Source organism: Onychostruthus taczanowskii, unplaced genomic scaffold (genome assembly GCF_017590055.1).
Source record: "Onychostruthus taczanowskii isolate IOZ18803 unplaced genomic scaffold, ASM1759005v1 scaffold62, whole genome shotgun sequence".
Lineage (NCBI taxonomy): Eukaryota > Metazoa > Chordata > Aves > Passeriformes > Passeridae > Onychostruthus > Onychostruthus taczanowskii.
The window spans coordinates 410,205-429,047 of NW_024503901.1; the positions used below are offsets into that span (position 1 = coordinate 410,205).

An 18,843-nucleotide genomic window follows, 5' to 3' on the forward strand; every position below is an offset into this window, starting at 1 on the left:
TAAAATCATTTATAAGATGCATTAACATGGGTGAGGAGGTACAATCTGAAATTACGAAAAAAAGCCTACTTTTAGTTTTGTGTTTCTTCCTGCTTTAGAGTCACAACTCAGTCATTATGAATATTCAGACCATTTGACCTCTTCCCTTCAGTAAAGTCAAACTGCTCATTTAAATGAGAAGACCATAACCCATTTGAAGACAAGACTTGAACAGCAAAAAAATTATATTACTATCCACTTTTCTCTCTTAAAAAACAGAGTTTAAAATTGATTAAATATATGCTCATATTTCTGCAGTTCTCCTGCAGCCATGAAAACTGTTCTCATTTTCCTTTCCACTCTTTGTGTAGACTTCCCATGATTATCCAGTTCTTCAGGACACATTCATGAGAGCAATACCTGAACTCACTACTCTACATTCACATATTTACGCCTACAATACTCTGGGGGCTTTTTTTCTTGTTCACTGACTGTGAACGGTTTTCTGATTTTATAGGACATAAATACTTAATCTTTGTCACTTCCAAACTTCTTCAAGTTTGTGATCAACAGTGTATTCACTGTGTAGATCCTTGTTCTTGTGAAGTTATCATTCTCTTTGTCTCATAGAAAAATAATCATTTCACAGTCAGTAAAATCCTAAGCAGTGCTGACAAAGTCATGGTTGTTTGATGACTACAACACAGGCACCAGCCCTTCCAATATTTAAGGAAGCCATCTGCAGAAAAACAGACACAAATTAACTGAATAGGAGAAAATAATGCAAAAGATTGCCAAACAGGAACAAGCCATGCATAGATTGTCAAAGTGCTGTGTCAAAATTATTTCAAAATGGTCAAAACTAATGGGAGTATAAATTGCTACAAAAAAAAAAAAAATCCACATCACTTGTCAAAGTGCTGTGTCAAAGTGCTGTGTCAAAATTATTTCAAAATGGTCAAAACTAATGGGAGTATAAATTGCTACAAAAAAAAAAAAATCCACATTATGCTACTATTGTAATTTAAAATTGCTTACTCACACCTGACATCTTTCATTTGAAAGTTGAGAACAGAAAGCAGGAATTAATTTTAGAGTTGTCATCAATTTTGTGAACCATTTATGTGCAAGGGGTTTCTGTAGTCTGTAGACTGTGGCTGATGCTTCCACTCCAGTCCTTGAGGCAAGGTGAAAGCTACCAATACATAAATTGTTCCAGTATTCCTAAACAGGTTCAAGTATCCTTTAGAATATGTTTGGCAATTTTAAACAGTATTCAAGACAACACAAGGATTAAAAGCTTCAGGGGACTGAATCTTGCTGAAACTATCACAGTAGAGTCAGCTTATATGTATGTAGCAACATTCTGTAGTTGTATATGTCTCCAAACTACCTATGTTAATAATCATGTTTATTAATGGTTTTTAACGTGCTGGTTTTGCAAAAAGAGAATATTCCCAAATTAATTTCATATCTCCTACAGAATGTCATAAAAATGCTCTTCTCAGTAATTCATAGTAAATTTTAAAAGATGGGCAAAAAGATGGGCTTTAAAGCATTTGTGTCTGCATTCAAGCTTGTCAACAGAAGTTCCCCCTTGCAATCATAAAAGGAAATGGGCATTCTTGAGTAGAATACATCTCACCTATTTTAAATGCTTATTTTAAGATCATGATTCCAAAATATGAACCTTTCTGCACTAGGTTTAAAGAAAGCTTGGCTAATGGCTAATTCATACATACATATGTGTATGTGCACATGTGTATATATTTAAAAAACTTTATAATTACCTGCGTCCACTCATTAGTTTGAGGGTCATATGCTTCCATAGTGTTCAGGTATGATTGACCATCGTAGCCACCTACTGCATATAATTTGTCACCGAGGAGACAAACACCAACAGCATCTCGAGGCATACTCAGTGGAGCCACCATTGTCCATGTATCAGTTTTTGGGTCATACCTGAGCAAATAAAAATGAAACTGGGTATGTGGAGAGAAGACAAGCATCAATCCATGTTGATTTTCACTTCAATATAGTCCTTTCCTGGGGTGTGAAAACCAAACCTTTAATATCCTATCCAAAAAATTCTTCCTATCAAAAAGAAAACACAGATTTATTGTGTTCACAATTCAACCCTCTAGATGTTGATTAGAAAACTTTTGCTCAGCTAACATTCTAGAATAAACGAAGCTGTTTGTAGGATAGTGTGTCATAAAGAGATCTGAGAAAGATATATGAGCAATATCTGAATTGATAGGTATAAAATTTTATTTATATGTTATGTATACATTAAAAGTGGGGTATTTCCTGTAGCACATCCAAAATATTAGAAATATTATTTCTAAAATTAAATTTCACTATATTTTAATCTCTGAAATTATACTATACAACAGTAAAAATCTCCCTATGTATTCTCATGCTTAACTGCATTAGAATTAGTGTTTCCTCCTAATATTTGCTCAAGTAGATAAAGCAATACTGTTTTTTAGTCATAATCACAACTGAATTTTTAAAACAGAGGGTAAAATTCCTTTCGTATAATCAAGGTAATTTAAAAATAAAATATTTAATCTAGGTTTTCATTTAGATATTCCTTAACAAAGTAAAATAGTTTGATTTCAGAAGTCATTCCACTGTAACTCTTTTGGACATGCAAAAACCAGAAATTGATTATCTTTTGATAGTTTGTTACCAAGAATGTCTGGAGTATTAGGTTACACTAGATACCTCATTTTTAGATGTTAAACATTACTAAAACAGAATAGTGTATTACAGTGTAATAACATTAATTTAATCTGTCTTTAAGCAGTCTACTATGTAATAGAATCATGTGATCAGTGGAGAAAATAAGCTGTTTTGGTCTACAAATCTTTTAAAAAGTCTGATTTTATTAATTTGCTTAGATGTGTAAGTATTTAAGTCATAAGCCATATTATCAATAAGCAGCTTGGAGGGATACTGTTTGAAGTCCTACATATTTGAACAATGAAATATTATACATATATATATATTAGTACAAGCACTGAAACAGCAAAGCTACAGTGTTTTGCTTTTACCAGCCTTTTGGTTCATAAATATAACTTTTAAATTGGACAATAAAAAAATTGTCTGTAATCTTGTTCATATTGTTCTTGAGAGGTAAATACATTTTAAGAAAACAATCTACTTGCATGCTAGCTGCTAATCCTGGCATTTGGGGGACTTCTCAGAAAATAAGATGTCAAATATCTAGATATATGATAAACGTCTTTCCTAACTTTAGAGGAAAATACTGCAAAATATTGCTTGAATATCTAGAAGTGAAATGACCAGGTAACAAGCCAAAAAAAATATTTTTAATGGAGTTTTTTCAAAGACTGTGTGAGTTTTCAACAACAGCATCATATGCCTCTAGCTGAAACAATTTCCCATCCAGTGAAATGCACCAGTGTGCATTGTATCTTTGCCTACCTAAAGGTAATAAATGTTTAATAGACTCCTCCATACACATCTCTTAAATTACAAGGGCCAAGGTGAGGAGGTGCAAAAGTTAAAGCTGGAAAACAATACAACTGACATCATCATTTGACCTTTATTTTTTCTTCTTCTTCTTCTTCCAATAAACTGGTATGCAAGGCTAAAATTAATTCTTATAACTTAATTCTGTCAACAAAATAGAACTGCACAAGAACTTGTTGGTTTTGTAACTTCCAGGAAAATACCTGAGATTTCTTACATCCTTTATGCCACTAAAAAGCAACTGTATATGTCATCTCTATAATAGCTAAGTATGCCCCAGGCTGAATAGAGTTATGATAAAAGCTCCTGAATGTGGAAAGAAATCAATTTTGAAACCAAAGTGAGACAAAGGGGGAAAAAACTATAGGTCAAATGACTATGTTTTTAGCATCTGTCAAGTTTTGAGTAACATTTGAAAAAGAAAAGTTGCTTTACGAAATCTGCCAAAATATCTTGAAAATTTTTTAATTCTTATGAAGTAGTTGTTTTGCCTTTAAAAAGGAATAGAAGATTGCACTTTGCCAACTTGTGAAGATGAGTGAAACGTAACTATTATTTGAGAATGCCCGAATCCAGAGGAAATCCTTTAAAACTGCATCAACCTTAGAAGAACGTAAACTGGAATACCTAACTACTGTAGAGCAGTACTTTAGCAGTAGCATAAGAAAACACATATATGCTGGCTCCACTATGTTTGCATAATGTCAAAAAATAGATTTTAAAATATTATGTCTGGTTTGACAGTCTTCCAGGAAGAAATTGGTACTGGAATAAAGCACATCCCACCAGTCTGCATCAGAATGACTGAAGCAGACTCATTCCTGAAGAGGAAGAGACTTAGTCAAAAAACAAGCCTTCAATATTTACAGACAGAAAAACTTTTAGAGATGTAAAATTACTCAGACTAATAGACCTCTTCATCACTTACTATTTGTTTTCCTAAGATATTGAGGGGCTTTTATTTTTTGGAAATGATGCATTATTTTGGAATAAAAAAACCAGACACACTAAATAGCATTCTAGCCATCCTATAAACTAATCAATCACTGTGAGGGCCATGAGAGTTTTTTCACATTTCAGTGGAGTCCACCAGTTAATTCACATCCACTCAAAGTAAGTTTATAGTCTTACAAGTTTTTGTTAGCCCGAACTTTTAGCCTCAAAGCTAACTATTGATGAAGTACATCATCCACACCTTTTGCTACCAGTGGAAAAAATATCTAGATGAGGGATACTATATACTGTCACTCTAATACAAGTACATAAAACAGCATAATGATAGGTTTAGCTAATTTTTGCAGTCTCTCCTGAGAAAGACGAATGCAATGGAGTATGGTTTGTCATCAACACCAGAAGGGTTTTCTTCTCAGTGAAAGAAAAATTAAATATAAACTCCCTTCTGAGTACCAATAAGCAGAAGCAGTTGAAAATATCTCAGGACTGCCACTAGTAGTCTTATTATAAATTTATTTAAGTGAAAATTCTTTTTATTGTTCCTTATAAATAAAGGTCTACAAGCATAGGCTCTGTAAGTACAGACATCATGGGATTTCCCTGATTAACTGTCCCTCTGTTGCAGATGAGAAGAATTTGCCAATGATTTTTGCTTACATACAGCAGAGATGGCAATGAGTCTAAGACTGAGCAAAATCATATGGATAACATAAGGAGTTTTCACTTATAATTTTTCAATTAAATATTGAATACCAAGTTGTATTTAGCAGAGGAAATTACTGACATTTAATCAAGCCCTTCTGAAAAGAAATAATGAGATAAATCTTTCCCATCTTATATGTTAAGATAAAGCAATTACTCAAATATACCTACTTTAACTTTTGCAATCTGTACACATTTGGAGTGAATATTTTCATTATTATTTTATAGTATTGAGAAACAGAAAAAAAAAAAAGTAAAACATTCAGGAAAAATTTGAAGAATACCTGTAAATTGAGTGTTTTAATCACTTCATCTGTGCTGTACTGCCCTACTAGATATTCTTGGATTTGTAGAAAATCTACTTGCAAAATTCAGGGTACGGTAAATGAAGTGTATTAGGCTTATACCACCACATTAAAAAGCAACAATTTTGATAAACGAAGGAATTCATTGTACTGTGAATATCCATCACGTAGACAGTTCTTTATTTCTTCGTTGCTTAGCTATGTTTTTGGAGTTAGAAAATATTCTAAATGCAATTCAATTTTGTGTTATAAAATCTTTTCAAGGAAAAAGTTTTATCTCTACAATTTTTGGTTTGTGACACTTCAATGCATAGTGTCACAAATAACAGTGTTTTAAAATTACATAAGTGGATGTGTAAAGGGTGGTTTTTTGTGTTTGTGGTAATATATGATAGTACTGTGAATAAAAAGGGATTACCATAAGTTTCAAAGAGATTGTCTTTCATACACCTTTATAGAATTTTTCAAGTACTAATTAGACATTTCTAGGATTAAGAACATCTGTTTGAATTTACCATCACTAAGCTAAGAAAATAATGCAACCAGATATTATTTTGTATTTAAAACATGCATATATAAATTGATACCTTTCCACGTAGTCCAGCAGACGAGAACAGTGATTAGAAGCAGGAGCATCATGACCTCCAACTGCATAAAGAAAGCCATCACAGGTAGCCACTCCTACACCTCCTCTTCTCTTACACATAGGAGCACACATATTCCATTTATTTGTGTGAGGATCATAATATTCCATTGAGCTCAAACATGAACTTCCATCCCGACCTCCAACTGAATATAACCTAAGAAAGTCCACACAAATAAAAAGGTTAACAAAACAAGAGCTCAGAATTGCAGAAGTAAAAACAATGAGTATCTGGTTTTTTATCTGACATCAGAAAATAGAAAAAAAAATTACATAATATTTGAAATCATGTGAGTCTCATACAGTGAAAAAACACAGTTTTCAATATTATTACCAGTCTCACATGCTATTTAGTACTTTGTCCACCTGAAGAGGAAGGAAGATATTTCTTTCTGCTAATGAATATTTTCATTCTTTCATTACTGCATATTCAGTCAAGAGCACCACAAATGATGTGCAGGTTCATCTCTATAGGCTGAAAATCACCTAAGCAGGGTTGCTGCCTAAGCTCACCATCTATGAGATAGGAGTGGAAGTGCAAACTTATAACTGGTAATTCAGACAAGGAAGAAATATGCAATCCATTTATTATAGTTTCTCTGTGTTTTTGCTGTGCATCAAATTATTAAGAAGCACAAACTATATGGAAAACAGGATCTGATATTCAAAAAATTCCACATAAAGATCTATCAATAGGAACACATTTCCAGCATGAATTTTACACTTAGAATATAGTAGAGATCAAATATGAAATGTGTTGCAGATAGGAGTGTCACATTACATTTTAAACATGGATTTTTAAAAATTGCTACATCAGTTTCAAGGTTCTTGCTTACACTGAAGATAATTCTTACCCACACTAACAGCAACATGTCTACTTTGCAAGAAAATTATAACCCCCAAGCACGGTGTGTTGTTTTTCTTCATCAGAATGTTTTATGAGGATAAAGTTATGTTGGAAAGTCATGGACAACTTCTGAAGAGTATTTTAAACTTGAATTTATAAAAATGTGGTTTAACAAAAATGATGTTATGTTTGTAAGCATCTGCAGGCAAGAAACTTGTTTCGTTCTGCTGTTTATAATGGGTCCCAGGAGGAAATAGTTCTGATTGTTCTTTCCCCCTAATACCATGCTGTATCCATTCTGTATGAATCTTTTTGCAGTCTGTTGCCTTTTATATAGTGCCTGGAGATTAACTAATAGAAACACAGGCTATTTTAAAGTCCAACCACTAAGCAATTTCAGATGTGAAAGCTGTCTCTGTAAAGCAATTACTCATTTGGAAGCTTTTACTGTCCTAAGCACTCCATGAATTCAGAGCCATTTAAATGTGCATTTGCCATTACATTTCATTGGTATGGATGCTGATGAATAAGGAAATGCTGTACAATCACTAAATATGTCACTGAAGCCTGAGAACACTTTGGTAGTGCCTGACAGCCATACCTGTACTCTGACTAAAACACCCAGGAGAATCCATACTCCACTGTGAGAGATATTAATACACTTTTATAAAAATACACTTTTTACAATTATTTCTTTGGATCCAGACCTAACAAATTTAACTTTATTTATGATTATCAGATATCTACAGATGAAATCAATATTAAAGCATCCAATTCTGTTAATCTGTGGATGTCTACAGTGTCCAACTTGCTGTTACACTCAGAGAAGTCATCTGAGCCTAAAGAACAGCACTAAAAATATTTAAATTTTACCAAAAACAGTTACAGTAATATAAATGTAAATATAAACATTTACATATAGGTGTCTGCAAGGATCTTATCTTTATTTTCAAAGATGTGACTTGGTTCAGCTATCCACAGACAGTGATAAAACATTTTTTGTGACATTTAAGTTATGTTGACTTTCCTTCCAGGCTGAGAGATATGGAAAATAGTACAGTAGAAAAACCAGTAGAAAAAAACATGACTGCTGGCACCCTGAAGCAATTTAAATGTAAGTAGACAACTATATGTCGGTAAGTGAATTGATTCCCAAAATCATAAACCATGATTAAGACTTCTGAGATTGTTAAATTTTTTTCTAAGCAGATATTTGGACACGTAAACACTGAACACCATTTAAAAAATGCAAAGAACCAAAACTTCTGCAGACTTCAGTGCAAATAATCTTGTGTACCCCTAATCAAAATCCCTACCACTTCGATATTTCTTCTGGCATAGAAAGTTCTTATTTATTCCATTGTCTTTCAACTGAAATAAATCAATAAGTTGATATTTGCACACTGAAAGTAAAACATACTTTCTCATTCCTCTATTCCAATTAAGACAGCTAACAAAATATAGCTGAAGGCACTCTTGAGTTGCTGGTAAAAAGACAGCAAATGCTGTTCATAAGTACCTCATAAAGTGATTGGGGCCACCTAGTCTGTTGCTGAAATGCTCTCAGCTATTCAGAACAAAATTCATTTTCAAAATCATATTTAGGAGCTAACATTTTTGAGTTTGGTTGTGTTTCTATCTTTTTTTTCTCTAAGGAAACATTACTAATTTTTTTTTTTACTTTCCCAAGGGTAAAATAAAAATACATAAGGAAAAGTTGGAAATGGAGTAATTGCTTTAAAGCTCTGGTCGTGGCTGTTTGAACAATTCAGTCAGAATTTGCTTCCAGTCTTCAGTCAAATTTCCAAATCCATGTTCACAAAGGCCCAAACATGACTGGGGAACAGCTCTGCAACAGGTACTAAATATTCAGGATTCTGTACAGCTATCAGAAAATTTGGAAATATTTATAATTAAGGCTATTTAATAGTTTTACATTCTTTTTAAAGCTTACGGTTTTCTTTTATTTGATGACTTTAAATTAAAAAATTTTTTCAGCTTTCTCTAACTTGTCAACAATTTGTAATACAATTTCTATAGGGAAAAATAGAATGCATTTCTCTGAATTAGCTGAATTACTCCTCATGGTGTATCCCGTCAAGACTAGAATTATTATAAAAATAGTAATCATATGTCCCTGCTTAGAGAGCAAGACCAGCAAGGAAAAGAAATCATCCAGTACTGAGCACTTTTATCTCCACAGTCAAAGTCTTGTCTGTGGAGATATTATAGATTTCTATGCCTAAATAGTCTACATTTCAGCTGCTTTAGACACTGTGCATGGATAACAAATTAGGCCAAGCTCAGCCTCTTCTGTCTTTTCAGGGTTTTGTCACTTTTACTAAGATGGAGAGGGATTCCTGAGCATTTGTATACATATAACTGTATGTATAATTGGCTAGAAAAATGAGGTAGAGGTTTCAAAGTAAGAAACATTAGGAGAAATCACGACCAGCTGGATCAAAAGCATTTATCTCAGTTCTGTCATTACAAACCTTTGATAACTACTCAGGAAAGACAGTTTTAAATTCAGTTTGACAAGCCAACCTCAAAAGACCAGACTGCCTTTGATGTGAGGTGGATATGGCTTGTGAAACCAGTTGAATCATGCCCTTGCTGCATTTCTTAATGAGGTTTTCCCTTTCAAAATTCTTTCACTATGAATATCAAAGACCTTATCCAGTCTTTTGCTTAGGCCCTTTTATACCCTTTTCTGGCCTTTCAGTGTGTCTAAAAGAGCAGCAGAGAATTACTCTGGCACAAAAGATATCTGCTTAGTAGGACTGAGGGACGGTAATAATTTTCATCAGTGCTGGACTACTGTATTTCTGAATCAGTCCATACCTGACCTAGGAGTCAGAATATAGAGAGAGATATTTATCCATGCTGCCTTGATTAAGCCAATGTAGTTCACTGGCAAAAGCTGAAAATACAATAATTTTGTGAATGGAATGAGTTAATGAAGTCGTATTTCTGCGTGTAAATTTGGAAGGCCATTTCAAGTATTTGTAATGCAGTAGGGAAGTAAATTAAAAGTAGAATTTGACCCTCCAAAAATGGAAAAATATATAGTCATAGTGTAATTTCCTGGAATTAAATTAGTAGTAACTACTAATAAGTTAGATGGGGGTCCTGAGAACTTGATCTAATGGCTGGTGTTTCTGCCCATGAAAGAGGAGTTGGAAGTAGATTATCTTTTTGGGTCCCTTCCAAGCCAAGGCCTTCTATGATACTGTGACATAAAACATTGAGAGAAAAACACCCTTCTCATGGACAATATTGTTATGAAAAAGTTTTACTTCCTACACTGGAAATTTTAGTTCCCTAATAGAAAGACTTGTTTCAAGCAATTTTAATTGTAATCAGAATTATATGGGCTACATTCTCTGTACAAGACCATTGACTCAATGCAGATTCCACCCGTTGAAAAACATTCTTGACTTTATCAAGCAATAAAGTAGGTAAGGAAAAATAGTCTTTGTAAATTAATCATTTACTATAGCTTGGGCATGAGGCCCTTTATTAGCTGTATTATTAAGACACACAGTGAACCTGTCATTAAATAAGAATTTTTAGTGAATCCATAGAATTACTTTCTTCTAGACTGAGATAAAGTTTATGATACTAATTTTCTTTGTGAGTTTAATAATTTTAGACCATACAGTTGTTCCATTTCTTTTGTCTCAGTATCCATTTATTTAATGATTTTGACTAAAATATTTAAAAATATCTACACTTTTTGTAGCTTCCACAGTTGAGGAAGAATAATTTCAATGTGTCTCATTTTCCCTATAGTGGGATACAGAATAATTGTTTTTTTCTGAAAAAAAAGAGTTTGATTTAAACCAGAAGTTAACAAACATCATATTTATAAAACAGCAGCAGCATAAAAACTGTCATAAAATAAACTGAAATAACTTCTCAGGAATCAAATTAAGTTATAAAACTATTTATAGGTGAAAGTTTATTTAGAGTAAAATATAGTAAGAACAGAGACAAAATTTTCAATCAAAAAATTCAAAGGCTGATAACTGGTGATCTAAGAAGTATGTTTGAAGTATCTTTGAAGTATGCTTGTTATTCTTCCCATTGCAAAAGAGTTTCACAAAATTCATTAATAATAGCTAATAATTTCCTAAGACAAATTTGAGACACTGTCTGGTTAGGTAAACTATATAGATGAAAACAGACTTGTGACAGCATGAATTTTTTTGACAAAAAAAAGCACTGCTGTAATTAGGCAGGATGCAAAATATCTATGCCACACTTAATTTACTGATTTGCTTGCAGTTAGTGAGAATATTGTAGGCAGAAAGCGTGTAATTTAAAACATTTTCTTTTCTCCTTACACGACAGTAGCTATGTATGCCAATCAAGGTACTTCTCTTAGTTCAAATGGATTTGTAAAAGAATAAGTGAATCACCAATAAGGCATAAGAGCAAAGAAAACTTCAAGCAACAAAAGCTATGAGAAAAAAAATGGCACTGATGGGAAATATAGTAGTTTTGGTCATACTTTCTTGTCTTGTTAGTTTGGCATGAAATTTTGAATTGATACTTCAGCCTTAAAAAACACAACTATGCATCTTAATACTTCCTATATTTAATAATTTCGAGCAGTTCCCTAGTCTTTGCTGAAGCATGAAAATTATCCATGCATTGCAATTATATGGCTGACTTGCAAAAAAGTCTTAGGTCATTTAGCCTGTGATCTTCACCATGAACAAACCCTTCTCTGTTCAACAAATTCAACCAATAATGTAAGATTTATCTGAAGCTGGTCTACTGAGTCAAAAGAAATGTCATGTTACCCAAATATTAGTTATTAAAAAGTTAATCAAGTTTCAAATTGGAAAAATAGGAAGTTAAGAGTGGAGATGGCTTGGTATTCTATTCTGCTGAGTATAGTAGATATTTGGTAGCTGCTGTAATGGCTGTTGCCCATAAAGATATTTAGTTGAGTATTAAATTAATATTTAACTTTATTTAATTTCAGTCAGATGTGTATATTTAAATATCCTTCCAGATTACACGTATGTGGAAATAAAGAATTATGTGAATACAGATGATAACACACAGGAATGCATATGTGGACACATGTCTGTGTGTGCAGTCTAAGTTGAAGCCTACATTTGGTGTGGGAGGATCTCTAGACTGCTCCAACTGCACTGCACAAGGGCTTCCTTCCTGCCCCAGCATGTAGGCACCAAGAACCATGTGAGACAGGTTCGGATTCCCATACTTCATCTCCCACTAAAGATAATAGTGAAAAGCCAAACTTTAGTCATAATCAAAAATATAGGATGTTAATACCTTTTTCAGTCTTGACCACAAGAGAGAAAACATCTCACTGTTTTTTTAAAAAAATCTGTGCTTAATTGTGGAAGCTGTGCATTTGAAAAAATAGGCAGTGAATTTTCCTTGGCATTATCCACACTGCTTCCCACTGTCTAGACTGGTGCATATGTTACATTTAAAAGCTTAAATTAGATGGTGTGACACTACTGCCTTTTTCTGCCATGTATTAGGACAAAGTTAACTCACTATGTCTGTTTGGCCTGAAGTACCCATACATGTCCAAATTAATTCATACCATACTAGATCATATACATAATCTATGTGGAATTTATCATTTGTTACAAAACTTACAAGGAAAAAAAAAAAAAAGGAATTATGTAGTAAAGACAAATGATTTCCTATTACAAAACCTGAATAACAGACCTTATTACAAATTACAGTCATTCCAGCTGTACAACAGTCAACAGCCAGCTAGTCTGAAAATTTTGTTGTGTGGGTTATGGATGAAGAGAAGGGCATAGAGGGGACATACACACTAAAAGATGTAGATGTGCAGTAAACATTCAAAATAGAAATGTGGTCCAAGAATCTGGGACCCTGGCCACAGCATAGCCACAGAAAATAGGCTCATCAAGTTCCCACACTGAAAATAAGCAATGTTTTTAGCATCTGTTGTGTCTCCAATCAATTAGTTTCTAAAGAGGAAGGCATCTTAGCTGCATATATGTCTGCCTTGTACTGCAGGAAATATAGTAGCTTTGCATTAAAGACTCATGATTTCAGTAAAGATTAATGATTTCACTTTTCTCTTCTAACAGTGACATGTATTTACCTAGTTTGTATATTTTTAAGCTAGCCTAGCCCCACAGAAAGAAAAGCAGACCTGTACAGTGTCTCTCTCTTTACAGGCTGGATGTAAAATAACAAGTTAAATCTTGCTTGAGAAAGAGAGAATATGATGCACTTTAAATTAAATGAAACATTCACTGAGCTGCATGAGATCCCCATGTAGGATATATGAATTTGTGTGCAAAAGCACAAAAGATCAGACCAGGGCACTGAATTAGTAATCAGCCTTAATGATTCTGCTAAGAGAAAGTGCCACAGATAGTTTATTATATGATGCATGAAAGCCAAAGGAGCAGAACTCCTGGAGGAGGCTGTAATCAGCCATACAATCAAGTTTTGTAGGTGGTTATATGAATGTAATACATTCCTAATTCTCTCATGCCAAACACTGAGCTACTATTAAGGACTTTGTGGAATTATTAACCTTTATCTCTCCAAGGTCAGTTCAAAGCAATTATATTCCTGGTGAGTCACTAACTATAAGATGATTTTGAGAACCTTTCTTGTGTTCACACTAATTTGGTTTGAATTTTGCTATTTTTCTTAAAAATTATGATTCATCAGGCTAAACTTTCTGATAGTTACTTTGTAATAGTGCATAATAATTATAAGGGACATAATGAACTAAAGTAACTGCTATTTACAGCAGACATAATATTGATCTAAATAACACAAGTTTCTTCCCATTTTTTCTCATTAAATGACCTGAAAACAAAACATTCCATTGTGCATATGCCAACATCTTTGTTGGGTAGCTTTCTGCATTTCCCATTCAAAATGAAACAGAGAATAGCTGGGAAAGCACTGCCAAAACAATAATCCAATTTATGAAAATCCATTGCTAAATTAATCCAATTATTGCAAAAGTGGTGGAACTGAATGAATGTAACTGAATATAAATAGATAAATAACTATTAAAAAAATCCCAAAGCTACATAGTTATTAAAGTCTCTCTGCCTAACTAGCAAAATTGAAAATGTAACAAATTAATTTGCATGAGTGTAAAGGGAAAAACAATAAATATGCATATACAAATACATTTTAAAAAAATAACAATTAGTATATTCTATCAGTACTTAAGCAGAATTAATAGAATGTGGAATCTGATCTGTTGCAGTTAAGAGACAAAATTTGACATTACCAATTGATATTAATTACTTAAAGGATACAACCAGAAAAACAGTGCTTTTTTATGTTGGACTGTCTTTCAACAATATTATGAAAAAAAAATATCAGTGTCTCAGGCAAACAGGAAAAAGGACTTTTTTTCAACATAATTGATGGAGAGAGATGAGGCTTGCCAAACAACTCCAATTTTAAAGATGTTGGATTTGATTAAGAGGATCTATGCTTAGGGGTTTGTTCCTGTAAAGGAAAATATCTCTGGGTCAGCTTATGCATTTTTCCTGTAGTATTGGCATTGCACTTTCCTGCTTAAGATAATCACCAGTCACAGGCACAGCAGCCTAGGGAGGACACCACACTGCAATAGGAGGTCATCTCCCAAAAGACTGCAGCCCATGGAACGCCCACCATGGAGCAAGGGAAATGTGTGAGGAAGGAACAGCAGAGAGAAAAAAATAAGGTCTGACCGCAAGCCCCCTTTCCCATCCCCCAGTCAGGTGTGGGACTATAATGTCATACAAGACATAAACTGAGCCTAGGAAAGGGGGGGAAAGAAAGGTGGCATTTTAAAATTTGGGGTTGCTTCTCACTAGCCAGAATCTATTTTTATTACTAATGAATTGTATTAATTTTCTCCAAGTCAAGCCTATTTTTCCTGTGACAGCAAATGGTAAGCAGACAGATGGATATTGGCGGGGAATAATATTTTCTTATAACATTTCTCCTTGTTCTTTTACTTTCCTTCAGAGACAACAAATATGTACAAAACTTTTCTTTAAATAAAAGTAAAATATTATTTAAAAGAATACCGACAGTTGTATTTCTAAAAGTTAAGATTAAACAATTCCTCGCTTTTTGTCATCTATCATATATCAACAGCATTGTGTGGTATTTAATAAAAACAACAGCAGCAGGGGGAAATATCAAGTTGACTATAGCACATATTTGAGGATGTGGCAATCAATAAAGGGCAGGACTCCTTTTCCTCGACTCCACAAGTTAGCATGAGATTGAACTGCTTGCCAGTGTGTGTCAAAGTCATGATTTTTGGCACTTCAGGCACTACTGTGATGTTCTACCATTCAAAGTCAGCCTGTGGATCCTATCAACAGCTGAGCATTTTATGCTTTTGTAACACAGATTTACTGATATTCGCTAAAGGGATCAAGACTTAAGGGCCAGGCTTTCTGTCATGAAAGCTATAGTTTCTTCAAAAATTATTGATAATTTCAAACATACCAGTAGAAACTAAGGAATATTTTTTGTAATGCTGTCTTTGTGGACATATAATAGAGCAACACAGAAAAATTTCAGTTATGGTAGTGACACAAAAATGTTTAGAATAACATAAATCTCTATGATACAGAGAATGTCTTTGAGGAGTATGTACTCCTGATGAAAATGTGTAAACTAAATTTTCACTTAGAGCTATACCATTAGTATAAAATATGTTCTGAAATTAAATTAAATTATTGGAAAGGTTTAGTGTTCTTGGGGAATGAGCAGTTCATGTATTAGAGTTTTTTAACCGAAGGATAATACATAACTATAGTATTAGTATTAAATTTGGAGGCATTTACATTTTAAGTTAATGAAAGGATTAGTATTTATTGGATTGAAGATGTCAACTAGATTTTTTTGTTCTTGAGTTTAAAATTAAGAAATGCTTGAAATAGTTAATTTAAAATAGATAATTTAATTAGATAATTTAATAATAGATAATTTAAAAAAAGTTTCTGGCAAATATAGACTTTTTCACACTTTTCGTTCCTTGGTGCTTCTAACTCATACTGCAGAAAAGTTCTATTGCTTCACCAATATCTGCTGAAAACCACAGAATGCTGGTCTTATATAGTATAACTTGCACACTAGCTACACACCACTTATGTGAGCCCCAAAGAAGATTCAAATAAGTCATCCCAACTTTTGACTCACTATCTGCATGTAAAAAGCACCATCCTCTACCAGTTATTTCAAATTGTAGATCTCCATCCCACATTTAATATTTTAACACCCATTTCTATTGCTGATCTGAGGACTCTCTCTCTTCCACTCTCTGCAACAGGGTTGTTAAGAGTAACAAGGCAGAGAGGATGATGCTGTTTCCATATCAGAAGGAATTACTGACCATATTTCATCCCAGGAAATTCTAGAGCCATGGCAAGTCCTACAACACCTACCAAAATATGTTGAAAATTGATAAAAACATCAAGTTAAAAATAAATAATTTTATATATAGTAAGATAACACACTCGACTTTTGTGTTACTGTTTTGACTATGAGAAACACTTGAAGATGAAGGAGATGGAATCTCCGATGCCTCAGCATACACTGTTAGTGGTACCCAGAACCTATTGTTGACTTGGGAAAACAAAAATATTACTGAAAAGGAAAATTCTCATATTCCAGTTTTTGGTGTTACATAAAAACACATAACATTACCCTTCATATGAACCAATAAACAGGCATTTAGAACCTGATGAGAGGTTTGTGGACATGATCTTATTGTCCTTGTTTTACTTTTATTTCATCTCTACTTTCCCAGCTGAATTGCAGCTATTTTGTGCCTGTTTCTTTGCAACTGTACTGTATCAGTTTTGTTGGTTTTCTTTGGTATGACACGCATTCTTGACAGTCATGGTACACATTATACAGCCTTTGCAATTTCACTTGAACTTCCTTCAATATGGATGATAAGAATTCCACACATTAACACAACATGAATATTTCCAATATTAATAAAACTTTACGTGTTCTTTGGTAGCCTTTCTTTTTTTCCCCCATATTTCTTCTTCTGTTCTTTTTTTCTGTGCTAACAACATACAAAGCTTTTTTCACCTCTTCTTTTGCTTCTTAGCATTAATTTTCTTCAAACACAAGGCTTGTTAATTCACACATAAACTACTAAATATTCTATTTGTGTTGCTTCTTAAGGTCATCCAAATATTTCTGTATTCATGTGGCCAATATGAATCATATGATATTATTCCCTTTGGTGCCACTTTGAATGGTCTGGTAATTTAACTAACTTGCTCTTTCTCTTATACTCTTTTAAACCAGGACAGATCTGTAAAGAATTCCAGGGATAACTGTGACAGCCTGGTTATTGCATACAGTCCTTTTCTTCTTCAAATCCCTCTACAATACATCTTTTTTTCATCTTAAGTATTCATTTCATATTAGCACCAGATAAATTGTTCCATTGAAATCCTGGTAAAATAAATTTGTCATGTGTCTTTCTTTTATCTCAAAAAACACCTGTGTCTTTTATTAGTTGTTCTAGTTCTCCTTACTACTAAGAAGACATTTAAGAAATTAATATTGCCTGTGTTCCTCATTGAAGAGATAACTATTGTATCCTATTACTCTGGGAAATCTGGAGGTAACAACCAGGTGACCTTTGTGTGGGGAGGGGAAGATACTCCACTTAGCCCTCCTGGGTGAAACAGTACTGCAACTTAGAAATGTAATAAGGCAGCATGACTACAGAAAAGAATCCAGGCAAATGGACTACGTTTAAAATAAAAAAAAAAAAAAAATTCTCCAGGCAAATGGACTAAGTTTAAAATCAAAAAAAAAAATTCCAAAACTTCAGATAGTTATTTTTCTGAATTTCTGAGAAATTCAGAATTTTTTTTTAAATTCAGAGGATTTTATTGCTTCAATAATTAAATATTTTTCAAAGTAGATTACGATGCACATGTTGACACAATCCTTTTCATGTTTTAGGAAAGATGTTGATATAAGAATTTCAGTTTAAATTTAAAAATGCATTTCAGTGAAAAAACATTCATTTCTGTGCACCCTGTTTTGCCAAATTTAGATAGTATTGTTTTCAATTCGTTTGAGCAGCAAAATAATTGATAATTTACTTGCATGGTCTACACAAGTTAGCTTCCATAACATTTTAATACATCAGGAACTACTAAGAGGTTACTTACAAATCAATCTCCTTACTCAGATCCTGATGACATCAGAATATGAAAGCTTTAATTCTTTTTATTTATTTCTCATAAGCCTATAGAAAAATACAATTTTCATTTTTCTGCATAAAATTAATTTAAATGGAAAACAAATTCAGCCAAACATAGGGCAATGGAAGACCAAATGGAACAGTTTCTCACATTAAAACACAAAAGAAGTGGCTATACTTTTTCAAGTCTCTTAAGAAACTCACATTTGAAATATTTAGCATCCAGTATCCATTTTATTTAAAGTGCCCGAAACAGTGTGAGAGATACACATGCAGAATAGTTTGTAGCACTCTCACTTCAAAGAGCATCTAATGCATTTCATTTATTTACCTATGCAATTCACTGCTGAAGAAAGAAATCATAATGAATAACCAAGAAAAAACTCCTCAGAACTTCCATACTAAAATATTATTTCTTTTGCTGAATGTTAAACTCATAATTGTGTTTCTCAATAAGAAATCCATTTCCAATATCCTGAGGAATGCAGGATATTGGAAATGTCAGTTGTGTGGAACAGCAATGTAGCAAGAATAGCACCAGGAAGTTGAGAAGTCCTTATGTATGTTTTCAAGTTGCAGTTCTTGGTGTATTGGATATTTTTTAAAGATGGGTACTCAGACAAAAAGAATAAAAATCAATGGCGTATTTCTACTTGTTGCAGTGAAA

At 33.2% G+C, this 18,843-nt stretch overlaps 1 protein-coding gene across 2 annotated transcripts in view; it reads right to left on the minus strand.

Annotated features, from left to right (window-relative positions):
* Window positions 1-658: 658 nt before the first annotated feature.
* KLHL1 (kelch like family member 1) overlaps window positions 659-18,843 on the minus strand; it is a 178,942-nt gene continuing 160,757 nt past the window's right edge. For both annotated transcript variants that reach the window (XM_041419928.1, XM_041419927.1), the window contains 3 exons: window positions 6,029-6,241; window positions 1,770-1,941; window positions 659-718 (listed from right to left, as the gene is read on the minus strand). In XM_041419928.1, coding sequence (XP_041275862.1) covers window positions 659-718; window positions 1,770-1,941; window positions 6,029-6,241 — 445 coding nt within the window. The remainder of the gene's footprint in view (window positions 719-1,769; window positions 1,942-6,028; window positions 6,242-18,843) is intronic.